The sequence below is a fragment of the Rhinoderma darwinii genome, chromosome 5, assembly GCF_050947455.1.
Source record: "Rhinoderma darwinii isolate aRhiDar2 chromosome 5, aRhiDar2.hap1, whole genome shotgun sequence".
NCBI lineage: Eukaryota > Metazoa > Chordata > Amphibia > Anura > Rhinodermatidae > Rhinoderma > Rhinoderma darwinii.
The window spans coordinates 275677614-275691819 of record NC_134691.1 but is presented as its reverse complement, the minus strand read 5'-3'; the positions used below and the strand labels follow the sequence as shown (position 1 = coordinate 275691819).

General features: G+C 41.2%; 1 protein-coding gene across 1 annotated transcript in view; it reads left to right on the top strand.

The window, feature by feature from the left end:
• RBMS3 (RNA binding motif single stranded interacting protein 3) overlaps positions 1-14206 on the top strand; it is a 546958-nt gene that overhangs the window by 473169 nt on the left and 59583 nt on the right. The window contains exon 7 of the mRNA XM_075828609.1: positions 3839-3945. Coding sequence (XP_075684724.1) covers positions 3839-3945 — 107 coding nt within the window. The remainder of the gene's footprint in view (positions 1-3838; positions 3946-14206) is intronic.

Sequence of the window (14206 nt, the reverse complement as noted above, 5' to 3'; positions counted from 1 at the left end):
TATCACAAAATCATTTATCAATATGCTCCACATACATCACTTTGATCAAATTACGGTGGTGTTCTCCCATAGGTGCTAAAAGTACTCATCACAAATACATCCTAAACCCAAACTAACATCAAACATCAATACACAGGACATGGTCATTTCATTTTTATTGTTGGAAATATTGTTAATTTTCATATTTTTGTATTGTTTATAGACTTTTAAAATCATTGTATTCTGGTGACATAACTTCAAAGCTAGTCAAAGAAGAAAATTGTAATTAAAACCCATATCAGTAACACTAACGGCTATACCCTAGCGATTTAAAGGAAAGATGCAAAGCTCTGGGATTTATTTTTCATCCATTTGGGGACATAATGTCAAGTGTCATAATCCATTTCATTTCCCTACGCAGAAGGTTTTTAAAGGTTTCACCACCCCTGTTGCCTCCATTAATCCTTTCAATACCGTTGACTTTCAATTTTCTGTAATTACTATTATGGCAATCTCTGAAATGTTATGCAATAGGTTTACCTCTATTGCTATATTTATCCTTGCTGTACTTTTTTAATATCCCTTTAATATCACAAATGTGTTCCATTATGTGCACTTTTACCTCCCTAGATGTTATGCCTATGTAGATTTTTCTAGTTTTTAAGTGCACTCTTTTATACTCATCCGAATTGGTGAAAGAATCTGACTTGTCCATTGTCTTACATGCCCCACATTTACTGCACAATACATAGTCCCAATTTGGCTCCGAACCAACATATCCCACAAATTTGGGCTCCGTCAAGGTGTTGTCGCTGGAGCTTGAGTAATTATTTTTTGCCAAATGTTTGTCTGTTTTTAACACAGACCAGTGTTTGCTAAATATATTTTGCATCAACTGTCATTGTTTATTGTACCCAGAGATGAATCTTACCACATTATTTTTAAATACATTTTTTGGTCTTGGCTTTAGGAGATCACTCGGATTCAAAGACCTTGCATGCTCATATTTCTAAACAATGTGGGGTTTCTCATGTCCTGGTCATCGGATTTGTTTGATTGTTGCAGATGACTATGTTATGGCTGAACGGTGTATGATCCATCAATAACCATTAACTATTATGATATTTATCTGGTATCTACCTTTTAAAACCAGCCATTCTAGTTCCTCTCTCTGCCATTATTGCTTTCATTTAGTTTATTTGATTGACCAGTATTTACCATTGTTTGCCTTCAGATGTTTGATTTTTACATGTTTAGATTTTTTTCTTGTCATCAGCAACATGACTTTTATCTACTTGACATTTTCCCTTTCCCACCATCTCTGTTGTTTTCTTTTTTCATGATCATATTGCAAAATGTGGATCATCCTATATACAATTTGAATATAAAATTTGAATATAAAAGACAAAAAGAGCAAAGTCAAGTTATCTTTAAAGGGTGTAAATAGAGTTCATAGGGCTTGATGGGAGTCAAGGAATTGCCTCCACCACTTAATTTATAGTAAACTGAACAGTAGTAATGCAAACAGCAGAATAACTTATTTTACTTGAGCAGCAGTCAATGTTGGATTGTAGTGTAATATATTTATATATAGGAGGGTGAGTGAAAACTTATCCACACTCTGGTTATATTAAAACTTCTGTTGGCCGCACTGTCTTATTGGTGATTTCCGTACGTGGCCGCTGTCTCCCCAGTCACTGCTGTGCAGGTTTGAATGTGTTACATCTGTTTATTTGTGACTGTGGTGCGAGAAACAATGGCTGCCCCACTTGATTTGCATGAAAGTAGCGCAGCGTGCAGTGATTCGTTTTTTTGTGGACTAAGGATGTGTCTGATGCCGATATTTATCAAAGACATTGTGCACCGTATGGAGAAAGTGTTTTGTCATGAAGAAGTGTGTATGAATGGATAGAGAAGTTCAAGGAAAGTCGTACAAGTGTCAGCCAAGTAGTAGGAGCCGGACGCCCATCCACGTTGAGCATGCATGTGAACTGATTCTATTGGCTAGACTATCACCTGTTTTAAGAGAATCTCTTAACTACACAATTTTGCAGAAAAAACTGGGAAGTGTTCCTCATAAGTCAATGAAAGTTTGAGAGTAAAGCCTGGCCCTCATTGAAACAAATTAATGGTCGCTAATACTCTAGTGGATCCTCAAAATATCAATTAGTCTGTGCAAATGGTCTATTATTATTTTATAGTTCATAGATTTCATTACTCTCCTCGAAAACTTCCTTTTACCCAGATAAAGACTCCCTCTGGCCCAAATGTGGGACAAGAGAAGGAGATAATCTACACTTTTTCTTGGTATTGCCCAGTGTACAGAAATTTTTGGAATATATAATCGATGTTATATACAAAATATGTATTCTTGGTGCTATTTCACTGATAGGTAAAACAAGGTATAAAATAATAACAATGCTATTGTATGTAAGAAAATGTATTATGAAAAAATTAATCAATAGGGTAGCACCAACAAGGGAGATGTGGGAAAAATATAGCATTCATTATTTATTGTTAGAAAACGAGTATTTTTGAGAAGGTGTAAGGTATCAGAGTATTTATTGAATTGGAAAACCTTGATTCAAATCCTGACAAGTTACAGAGTAGAAATAGTAAGTGGGTGATGGGGAGTGAGCAGTGAGGCAGGTTGCAATAGCATAATAGCATGTATGGCATCATTACATTCTGTACATATTGTTATTTGGAGGAAAAGACGTGACATTTAATCAAGATAGACACTGGTCCCTCAAGTTACAAAATTAATTAATTCCGGGACTGTCACTGTAAATTGAAAATATTGTAACTTGAGACCATAACGCTATGGAAAACTAGTAATCGGTTCCAAAGCCCTAAAATGTCAACCAAAAATAATTAAAGAAGTTAACTAATACAGATAAAGCAAGTTATTACATATAAAAGTCAGAAGGAGATGCTGGAAAGTGTAAATCTCTTTCTATGAGGACTGAAGCTTCTTCAGAGGTCTGTACAGTACGCGGTGTACCATAAAAATGTAATTGTACCTGGTGTCCAAAGGAGCAATTCATCCTGGCTTAGGTTGCGAGAAGTACAGGACATGTAGTACTGTACTGTACAGTAGAGAGGCGCTACTAGGCAGCCAATCAGAGCACGCACTTCAGTAATATAGGTGTTTTACCAGAGACATGGCAATGCTGATTTGTTGGATCTTCCAGCCAATTACACATCCGCTGATCTGGACTGTCTGCGGAATTGTATGTTGAATGTGATTTCATTTGCAGCGGAAAATAGTAGTAAAAGATAAAAAAAACATATAAATTTGGCATCACCGTATTCATATTGACCCACAGAATAAAGTTTTTTTTTGCACGGTGAACATCATAGTAACTGAACCCAAAACACAATCGAGGAATCGCTGTTTTTTTCCCATCCCACCAAGAAGTTTATTCCAGTTTTCCAGTACAATAAATGTTTCCATGAAAAACTACAACTTGTCCCGCAAAAATAAAGCCCTTATATGGCTTTATGGACGGAAAAATAAAAAAAATACGACTTTTGGAATTTGGGAAGAAAAAAAACAAGGGGGTTATAATTATAAATATACTTAGGCCTCCTACACACGACCGTAATAGATTTTACTATCCGCAAATACGGATCCAACGGCTATGGATACACATTGGTGTGTATTTATTTATTATTTTGCTCTCTAACTTCACTTAAATATGACTGCCAGGAGTTCAAGCTAAAAAAAGGTAAAACATCTTAATTAGGAAAGATCTGTATTTAAAAGATTTGTTCCATGGAGAACATAGAGAGCTGCTGGCAGGATCACGTCTTGTAGAGAATTTTACTGATGTATCCTGGTGTTTTGTCATTCCAGCTCCACCAGAGCCTTTACTGTGTAAATTCGCTGATGGAGGACAAAAGAAGAGGCAAAATCAGAGCAAATATACACAAAATGGGAGGCCGTGGACTAGAGATGGAGAGGTATGTTTTAAGAACGTCTATATTTATCATGTCAATAGGAGATGGCACAGCTAAAACTGGTGCAAAACCATGTAGGATCTCTTTTCATCCAGCTATATTCTTACCTGGCAGCTAGTTAATTTATAAGGGGGACGGGGCATCTAAATGAAGCTGCATAAGCCTGAATTCACATTGCTTTCAGTGATTACTTTAGGCAGGATTTTTTGATGAATGTATGCGCAGACTTAGGCCTTATTCATACGGTCGTGTTAAGTCTGTGAGATACGAACTATATGTAAGCCGCACTTCCGGACCGAACACAGTTCAGGGAGCTATACTCCTAGCATCATAGTTATGTATGATACTAGGTGTCCCTGCCTCCCCACGGGAATACTGTCCCGTACTGTAATCATGTTTTCAATACAGGACGGGGACGCAGTGACTCACAGCATTATGGATCACTATGAAGCTAGGTGTATGGCTCCCTGAACTGTGTTTGGTCTGGGAAATGCGGCGAACATACGGTCCGTATCTCACGAACCGAACACAACCGTGTGGATTAGGCCTAATGCAACTAATATAATATAATATAATACAGTTGAAGCTGTGTGATCCCGACATATGTTGGCCAAACATATGCCAAAGGACCCCCTTTAGTATACACTTGGCCATTAATGACTGTGAGCACATCAGCATATTTCTAGCGTATATTCTAATCATCCACCACAGATGTGGTGTGAATTGAGCCTAAGCAAGTGTAAGGGCCTGTTCACATCACGTTTGCCTTCTGTTTGGTCTTTCCGTTCATCTGTTCCGTCAGAGGAACAGTTGAACGGAAAGAAACGGAAAGTATAGTTTCCGTTTGCAATTCCATTGATTTCAATGTTATTTTTGTTCTTTTAGTTTGCATCCGTTCTGCTAGGTTGTGATACTCTGATATTGTTTCCATCAAAAAACAGAAACCTAGCAGAACGGTCGCAAACGGAAACAAACTGAAAGAATAAAAATACTATTGAAATCAATAGTATTGCAAACAGAAACTATACTTTCCGTTTGTCTTTCCGTTCAACTGTTCCTCTGATGGAAGAGATGAACGGAAAGACCAAACAGAAGGCAAATGTGATGTGAACAGGCCCTAAAACAGGACAGGTTTCAGGCTCTGAATGTAAACAAAAATATTTTCTCTATGGCCTCATTCACACGGCAGGGTTTCCCGTCCGGGTGCCGGCCGTTCATAAATCGGCCGGCACCCGGCTGCATTAGGAATGATAGACCCCTAATGGGGCTATTCACACGACCGATTTTTTGACGGCCGGGAAATCCGGCCGTCAAAAAATAGGACATGCTCTATCTTTGCCCGGGCACCCGGCCGCCCGGCTCCCATAGAAGTCTATGGGGCCGGGTATTACACGGCCATCACCGGAATGTGTTCCGAGTGATGGCCGGGTTTCCCGGCGCTTGCGCTCTATCTCCTCCTCCTCACAGCGCAGAGTGCATGTGAGGAGGAGGAGTTGATGCCATTCTGACGAATGGCATCGCTGTACACTGTGTTGCAGGGCCGGGGTGTACAGCAGGTGGAGGGAGCGCTGCGCTGGCTCCCTTCCCCTGCTTGTTAAAAGCACCCTGGCTCGGCGACACCTTAGATGGCGCCGCTAGTAGCAGCAGCTGGTGCGGCTGCTACTACTGCAGCGACGCCACTATAGCAGAGCGGGGAGGTATCTCCCCGCTCTGCTATGTGCTAGCCGCACTTTAGCTCCTTGAAGGAGCGGAATCCCCGTGTTTTCGGGGATTCCGCTCCTGGACAGAGCGCTTGATGTCTCTGTCCATATTTGGGCAGTGACATCAGGGGAAACTCCTGAAGCGGAATCCCCGAACACATGGGGATTCCCCTTCAGGAGCTGCCGCTGATGTCACTGTCCGGATCTGCCCGGCCCGGCACGGATGCATAACTTTATGCAAACCGGCCGGGCAAAATGGCCGATTTTACCGGCCGACACTCGGGCTCGGGAATGACCCGGTCGTGTGAATCCCGCCTAACTGACAGTACAGATCTTGAATATATTGACGAATCTAAAAACAAATTATATGACTGTGCGTGGTTTTACTCCATGGCTACACTCCTGATATTATTTGAAGAGATCTGTTGGCTATGTGTAACTTACACAGGAAGATATGGTGTTGGGCATAATCATGTATCACAGTAAAAAATGTAGAGGTTTAAACATATTTTGCTGTCACATGCATAGTATGTCTATAATAGGATACTGGGGGAGATTTATCAAAACTGGTGCAAATGAAAAGTGGTGCAGTTACCTATAGTAATCAGATTCCAGATTAGTTGCTAAGGGCAACTGCACCACTTTTTCTTTGCACCAGTTTTGATAAATATCCCCCAATGGGTCCATTTATTTTATCAGCTATCAGTTGTCAGCACATTTTCTTTATAGCACATGTACTGGTTATTGCTTTTGACCTGTATTGACTCCTCCAGTTTCGAAACTCTTCAATGAGCACATTATATAGAATATCACGAGTATAATACTGACTGATATACAACTGTGTTCAGTGTTTAGCTTTTTAACATAATTTCTGTTAGCATCTAAACTATTCCATCTGAAGTAAGTTTCTGGGCATATTAGCAAATGGGTAGATTAAAGTTTCAGCCAAAATTCCTTTTAAAATTAAATCAGTATTCAAGAAGAGGTAAAAAGTTCAAGTAAGGATCTCTTCACTGTGAAAGCAAGTGGCATAATTTAGCTTAAATGTAGGGTGGCACAAAAATTATAGTGCCAGTTGCACAGCTATTATATATTTTAAGCAGTCCCTGAATGGCTGTAAATCTCGAGCTATAAATGTGTTAGGATGTAAAACAAAATGTGTGTAAACTTGGAAAATAAATTAGCATACCAATAGCGTGCATTGTAAATGTCATGTGTATTTTCCTGCATCTGGAAGGACTAGACTCCCGCTAGAGGACTTTAAAGAATTAAAGGGCACTTGAAGACTGATAGCTAAGTATTGAAACACAAACAAGTGTAAAATATGCTTCTCCTCCGAACAAGCAGTCATAGTAGTAACCCCTGTAATTATTGCGAAGAGGCATGTTTCTGGATATAAAAATGAACCTCTGCTTTGGAGACACTAAAAAAATTTGATTAGTAAATTGCATAAAAGCAACTATTATTGATAGTAGTCCAGTTGGATTTAGGGACTATTCCAATAAAGATTTGCTTAACTGTTTCTTCAAATGTGTCTGAATGGTGATTTACATAAATTAAAAGGGTATTATAGTTTCAGTAAATAACGCCTATTCATTGTTTAACGAAAGTTATGCAGTTTTTTTATTCATTTTTTAATAAACAATGTTTAAAACATTACAAAAAGAAAATCACATGAAAAGCTATATCTTATAGCATACAATTCCTTTTGCATAGTGTTAATGATTGTTGCATTACAGAACATTATAACAATGTGAAAAAGGTAAGGGGGAAAAGGGAGGAGAAGAGGATGGAAGGGGACAAAAATGTGATACAGAAGATGAGCACAAACCATAATAAACTTTACAGTTTACATATGATTTTTAAATTAAAAAAAGTTAATTTGTGTAAATTCTCACTAGTTACCTATCCTTGAGGGCATGTTCAGATTTGGCAGAAATTTTCATATTTGACAGGTAATTCAGTCATGGCGCATATCACAATGGACTTGCTGCAGATTTTTCATACTTTGCATTGCAAAGGTCGAAATCCGCAGTGAAATTCCACTGCTTTTCCGCAACAGCATGCTGTGGAGTGTAAATTCTGCACCGCGGCTTAAATTCTGCAGTGTTATTTTCCGCTACGTGTGGACTAAGTAACCTAAAAAGGTATAGAAACCAATGAAAAAAAAGACTGTTGAGGATTTTCCTAACCCAAACTTTTTTTTTTTTATAAAAAGTTAATTAATACATTATATTGTATGTTTTACATGTGTCACTGAAAATACAACTCATCCTTCAAAAAACAAGTTCTCATATGGCTATGTTAATGCAAAATAAAAAGTTATGGCTCTCGGAATGCGGTGATGAAAAAAATGAAAATCGCTATTTCCTTGCCAATGAGCCATGAGGTCTAGTAAATCAGCTTTCCTTGGAGATTTCTGTGTCTTTGTTCTTTTATCACTCGATGCAGAGGCTTGAACTTGACTCTATAAGGGCACGGCCAGACGTGGCAGAATTTTTCCGCTGCAAATGTTGGTGCAGATTTGAGGCAATTACGCAACGAATCTGCACCAACATTTGCATATTTGAGAGATAATTCATACGTTGCAGAAAAGACAGCGGACTTGCCACAGATTTCAGTTTTTGCATTGCAAAGGCTGAAATCCGCAGTGAAATTCCGCTTCTTCTCCGCAACAGACAGTGCATGCTGCGGAGGGAAAATTCTGCACCGCAGCCTATGGTCCGCAGCGGAGTTTTCCGCAACTTCTGAACTAACTTGCCTAAAAATGTATTGAAACAACTGTAAAAAACGGCCGCTGGAGAATTCCACTGCGGACTGTCCGCAGCGGAATTCCACAGCAATTCCGCCACGTCTGGCCGTGCCCTAACTTGGCACCCCACCTACCATGTACCCTTTATCAGGGGCAGACACAGACAGCAGAGGGCCCCAGTGCAAGAACAGTAAATCGGCCCCTTGCTTTCTAAGGCCTCATTCACACGGGTCAATTTTTAGTTCAGTATTTTGCATCAGTATATGTAAGCTAAAATGAGAAGTGGGTCCAAAACATGGAAGAGGTACAAATCTTTCCATTAAACTTCTTCTGTTTATGTTCCATCTCTGGTTTTGGCTTACACACTGATGCAAAATACTGACCTTAATACGCCGTGAAACTGAGGCCATATAGCTTTTCATAGACCATCCTCCTTATGTTTCTTTAACAATCCCCAATAATTGTGAGCTATAAATGGTAGGAATCTGCTAGCTGCTTGTAAGGTGGCAGTGGGCCCCTGAGCCCACTTGGCCCCGGCTGCACAGGCTTCACCAATGGTATGTCTACCCATGACCTTTATAATATTGGTGTCTCTTTAAGTGGCATGGGAAACTTTGGGGCCCCTTCGGACACATGGGTCCCAGTGTTACTGCTACCTCGGCACCCTTGTAGCTACGCCCCTGACTCTATGTGGGTAGTCCTAGCTCATGGACTTCACAAGAAGCATGAGATGTTTAAGTGGGCATATATCCTTTTAATACACTACTCTTGCCAGTTGTTACTTACATATTAGTGAACAACAGGTAAATGACAGCAATGTATGAGGGCATGTTCAGACGTGGCGGAATTGCTGTTGAATTCCGCTGTGGAGAGTCCATAGTGGAAATCTGCAGCAGATATTTTTTAAATTGGTTTCTATACCTTTTTAGGTAACTTATGTCAGACATTGCAGAAAATAACAGTGCGGAATTTAGGCTGTGGTGCAGAATTTTCACTCCGCAGCATGCAAATTATATTGCGCAGAAGCAGCGAAATTTCACTGTGGATTTCAGCCTTTGCAATGCAAAGGCTGAAATCTGCGGCAAGTCTTCTGTGATATCCGCAACATCTCAATTATCAAATATGAAAATGTTGAGGCAAATTCGCAACGAATCTGCAGCAACATTTGCAGCGGAAAAATTCTGAACATGCCCTATTAGGGATGACAGTATAACATTATCTCAGCAGATAGAACATATAGAAAATATTTCTTATTACATATGTATCAGTAAATAGTTATATAACATGTTTAATTCTAAGAGCTCTGAAACTTTTAATGCACAGCCTCGTAAGACTCCTTTTAGTTTTGGTCTTTTATTAATGAGCAGCGCAGCTCAATTTCAGTCATTCATTTAGAAAGTAATGATATGAAAAGATCATTTGGGAGATGTCTTTTCCCACACTACCTAAATCCAGTAAAAGAGGCAAGTCAAAGTTGTAACAAATGGTGCCAGCTTTCTCCTCCCTGACCCACTACAGGCAATTTGAAATGATTAGTGGGTCTGCGCTGGGCACATCTATAATTCAGACACACATTTCCATTTATGTTTCTAAGAAGACGGGTAGCACTTATTTTTTGTTTTATATGCCTGTGTGCAGGACTGATGCATTTGCCATCTCCAGACATGAAGTGATTATTGCACTGCTCAGCAGAGGAGCATTCATTTAGCATCCAGTTAGTAACAATTTCCATCCCCCTCAGACATAAAATACAAATGTCATAGCCACATGAAGATCTTCAGCGACCTGTCTAAAGTATTGAATATAGATATTTCAGCCGGGCAACTATAGATTTTCAGCTGATGAGTTCACAAATGCAAACCTTTATAGGGGGTAAGTTCAAGGAAAACAACAAAAAGAGCCCCGAAAGTAATGCATTGCACGCAAAAGTAACACAACTATTGTATCCGTATAGGCAATAGGTAAGGCTATGTTCACACAGGATATTTTCAGGCATATTTGGGAGTGTAAAACTCTCATATTACGCTCCGAACACAGCTTTACATTGAGTTCATTGGGAAACAGTGTTTTTCATATGAGGTTATGTTTACGCTGCTGAATTAAAAACACCTCGTATGCTTCATAAAAGAGAAGTGATATGTATGATTTTTCCCATTACCTATTGACACTTCCAAAAATCAGCTCCAGAAATGTCTGAATTTCAAAGGCTGTATTCTATTGAAAACCGCCTTGTATTTTTCAGCCGGAACATATGCTGCGTCAACATAGCCTAAGGCATAGTGTAGATCAAGCCTCTTTTATACAACGTTTTTCTTTTTTCTATATTTCTAAAAAAAATCAACAAAAACATAACATTTATAGGAACGTGTTCTCGAAGTATCTAGTTGCTTTCTAAGGGCTTTAGGGCATGACCAGACGTGGCGGAATTGCTCTGGAATTCCGCTTTGGACACTCCGCAGCGGAAATCCGCAGCGTACACGTTTCTCCATTGCCTTCCACAGCTTTTTAGTAGGGTTCGTTTACACGTTGCGGACAATTCCGCTGCGGAGCATAGGCTGCGGTGCGTAATTTGGTGTCCGCAGCATACAATGGTTGTTGCGGACGTGTCGCGGACTTGTTGCGGACTCATTGCGCAATTTCTCCATTGACTTCAATGGAGAGTCAAAATTCCGCAATGAAGTCCGCAGATGTTATGTGTGTTTCATTCTGGCTGGACCTATGTATTTCTAGGTCTATAGCCAGACTGAGGAAGTCAATGGGGCTCCCGTAATTACGGGAGCGTTGCTAGGCGACGTCAGTAAATAGTCACTGTCCACGGTGCTGAAAGAGTTAAGCGATCGGCAGTAACTGTTTCAGCACCCTGGACAGTGACTTCCGATCACAATACGTGGCAGAATTTTTCCGCTGCAAATGTTGGTGCATATTTGGGGCAATTACGCAATGAATCTGCCCCAACATTTGCATATTTGACAGGTAATTCAGATGTTGCAGAAAACACAGCGGACTTGCCACAGATTTCAGTTTTTGCATTGCAAAGGCTGAAATACGCAGTGAAATTCCACTTCTTCTCCGCAACATAATGTGCATGCTGTGGAGGGAAAATTCTGCACTGCACCCTATGGTTCGCAGCACAGTTTTCCGCAACGTCTGCACGAAGATAACTAAAACGGTGTAGAAACCAATGGACAAACTGTCTGCAAAGGATTTCCACTGCGGACTGTCCACAGCGGAATTCCACAGCAATTCCGCCACGTCTGAATGTGCCCTTAGGGTATGTTCCCACAAGCAAGGGAGACTGCAGATCTTCTGAAACCTGCAGCAATTAGGGCATGGCCAGAAGTGGCGGAATTGCTCTGGAATTCCGCTGCGGACAGTCCGCTGCGGTAATCCGCAGCGGACATATTCTCCATTGCTTTCCACTGCTTTGCGCAAAACTCCGCTGCGGACCATAGGCTGCGGTGCGGAATTTGGTGTCCACAGCATACACTGGCTGTTGCGGACGTGTAGCGGACTTGTTGCGTACTCATTGCGGAATTTCTCCATTGACTTCAATGGAGATTCAAAATTCCACAATGAAATCCACAGATGTAATGTGTGTTGCGTAGCGTATTGGTTTTAACAACATGATCTTTCTTCATTCTGGCTGGACCTATGTATTTCTAGGTCTATAACCAGACTGAGGCCCCATACACAACGCCCGTAATCACGGGCCGTTATTACGACACGGGCAGGCCCATAGAAGTCAATGGGGCTCCCGTAATTACGGGTGACTACGTGTGTGCACCCGTAATTACGGGAGCGTTGCTAGGCGACGTCAGTAAATAGTCACTGTCCAGGGTGCTGAAAGAGTTAAGCGATCGGCAGTAACTGTTTCAGCACCCTGGACAGTGAACTTCCGATAACAATATAGATCAACGTGTTAAAAAAAATAGAAGTTCATACTTACTGATAACTCCCTGCTTCTTCTTCCAGTCCGGCCTCCCGGGATGACGTTTCAGTCCAAGTGACGGCTGCAGCCAATCACAGGCTGCAGCGGTCACATGGACTGCCGAGTCATTCAGGGAGGTCGGGCTGGATGTCGAAAGTGGGACGCGTCACCAAGACAACGGCCGGGTAAGTATGAATTTCATTTACTTTTACTAGGGAAAGGGCTGTCCCTTCTCTCTATCCTGCACTGATAAAGAGAAGGGAAGTACTTTCACCTCAATACGCAACGGCTAATCCGCATCAATTTCCTGCCCATTTTAGGCAAAGCCGCAACAGAATCTGCAACGCAGATTATGTGCGGCATTGATGCGGACAGTGGCGGCAGAAACACGCCATGTCTGGCCATGCCCTGAGTGTGTTTTTGCTGTGCACATTGCTGAGGAAACCTTTAAGGGTATGTTCACATGACAACGCCGAATACGTCTGAAATTACGGAGCTGTTTTCAGGAGAAAACAGCTCCGTAATTTCAGAAGTTTTTACAAGTGCACGCGTTTTTCGCGGCGTCTTTTACGGACGTAATTGGAGCTGTTTTTCATTGGAGTCAATGAAAAACGGCTCCAATTACGTCCCAAGAAGTGTCCTGCACTTATTTGACGCGGCCGTAATTTTACGCGCCGTCTTTTGACAGCGACGCGTAAAATGACAGCTCGTCTGCACAGAACATCGGAAGACCCATTGCAAGCAATGGGCAGATGTTTGCCGACGTATTGGAGCCGTCTTTTCAGGCGTAATTCGAGGCGTAAAACGCCTCCATTACGTCTGAAAAGAGGTCGTGTGCACATACCCTAAGCTGCGCATTGTTTTTAGCAAAGTTTATGTGCACCTTTGAATTTTCTGTATTTTTTAATGCGATTCCGCATTCCAAATCACTGTAGAAACCGCAACACACCTTAAGGACTTATTCACACAAGCATATTTCATGTCCGTGTGCTGTCCGTTTTTTTCACGGACATGACACAGACTTATGAAAATCATAAGGGGCTATTCACACATGCGTTGTTTTTCATGCAGCGTGTATCCTTTGCGCGAAACTCACTGCATGTCCAAGTTATGTACGTTTTTGCCCATTGAATTCAAAGGGTGCGTGAAAAAACGGACAGCACACGGAGGTCATCCGCGTGCTGTCCGTGATTCACACAACAGTTGCAAAAGAAATCATGAGGAAAAAAAAAACCAATTCCTTCAGTTTTTTTTGCTGACATAAAAAAACATGTGCCATACGGATGACATACACGTGTAAAAAATGCAGACGCGCAACGTACACGGATGTCACACGGAACTGCAATGCAAGGAAAACGCTGCATTTTTTACGTGCACAAAACCGACATGCTCAATTGTTAGTGCAGAATTTATGCTCCCGATTGAGGTCTATGGCCCAAAAGCACAGCATCTCCGCACAGAACCTGCAGCATAATGTGGTGCAGTTTTCAGATGGAATCTACTGCGGGTTCCAGGTCGGATATGCTGCGTGGTTTTTACGCAGCGTATCCATCCCATGGGAACCCAACCTAAGGGTGCAGTCAGATTCAGCAGATTTTGTTGCAAAAATTTGTGTGACTGAAAATTTGTTCTTTGCAGAAATCCATGCACCTGCTTCAGTGAGGGTATGTTCACACAGGCTATTTTCAGCCGTTTTTTGGGACATAAACGTCCTGAAAAACGGCTTAAAAATCGGAGGCGGGGCATTTTTTACGCCTCATTTTCAAATAACGGCACGTAAAAAGACGCCCTGTAAAAAGAAGTGCATGTCACTTCTTGAGCCGTTTTTGGAGCTGCTTTTAAAATGCAAGTTGTTTAAAAAACGGCTGAAAATCCGAGGCTATT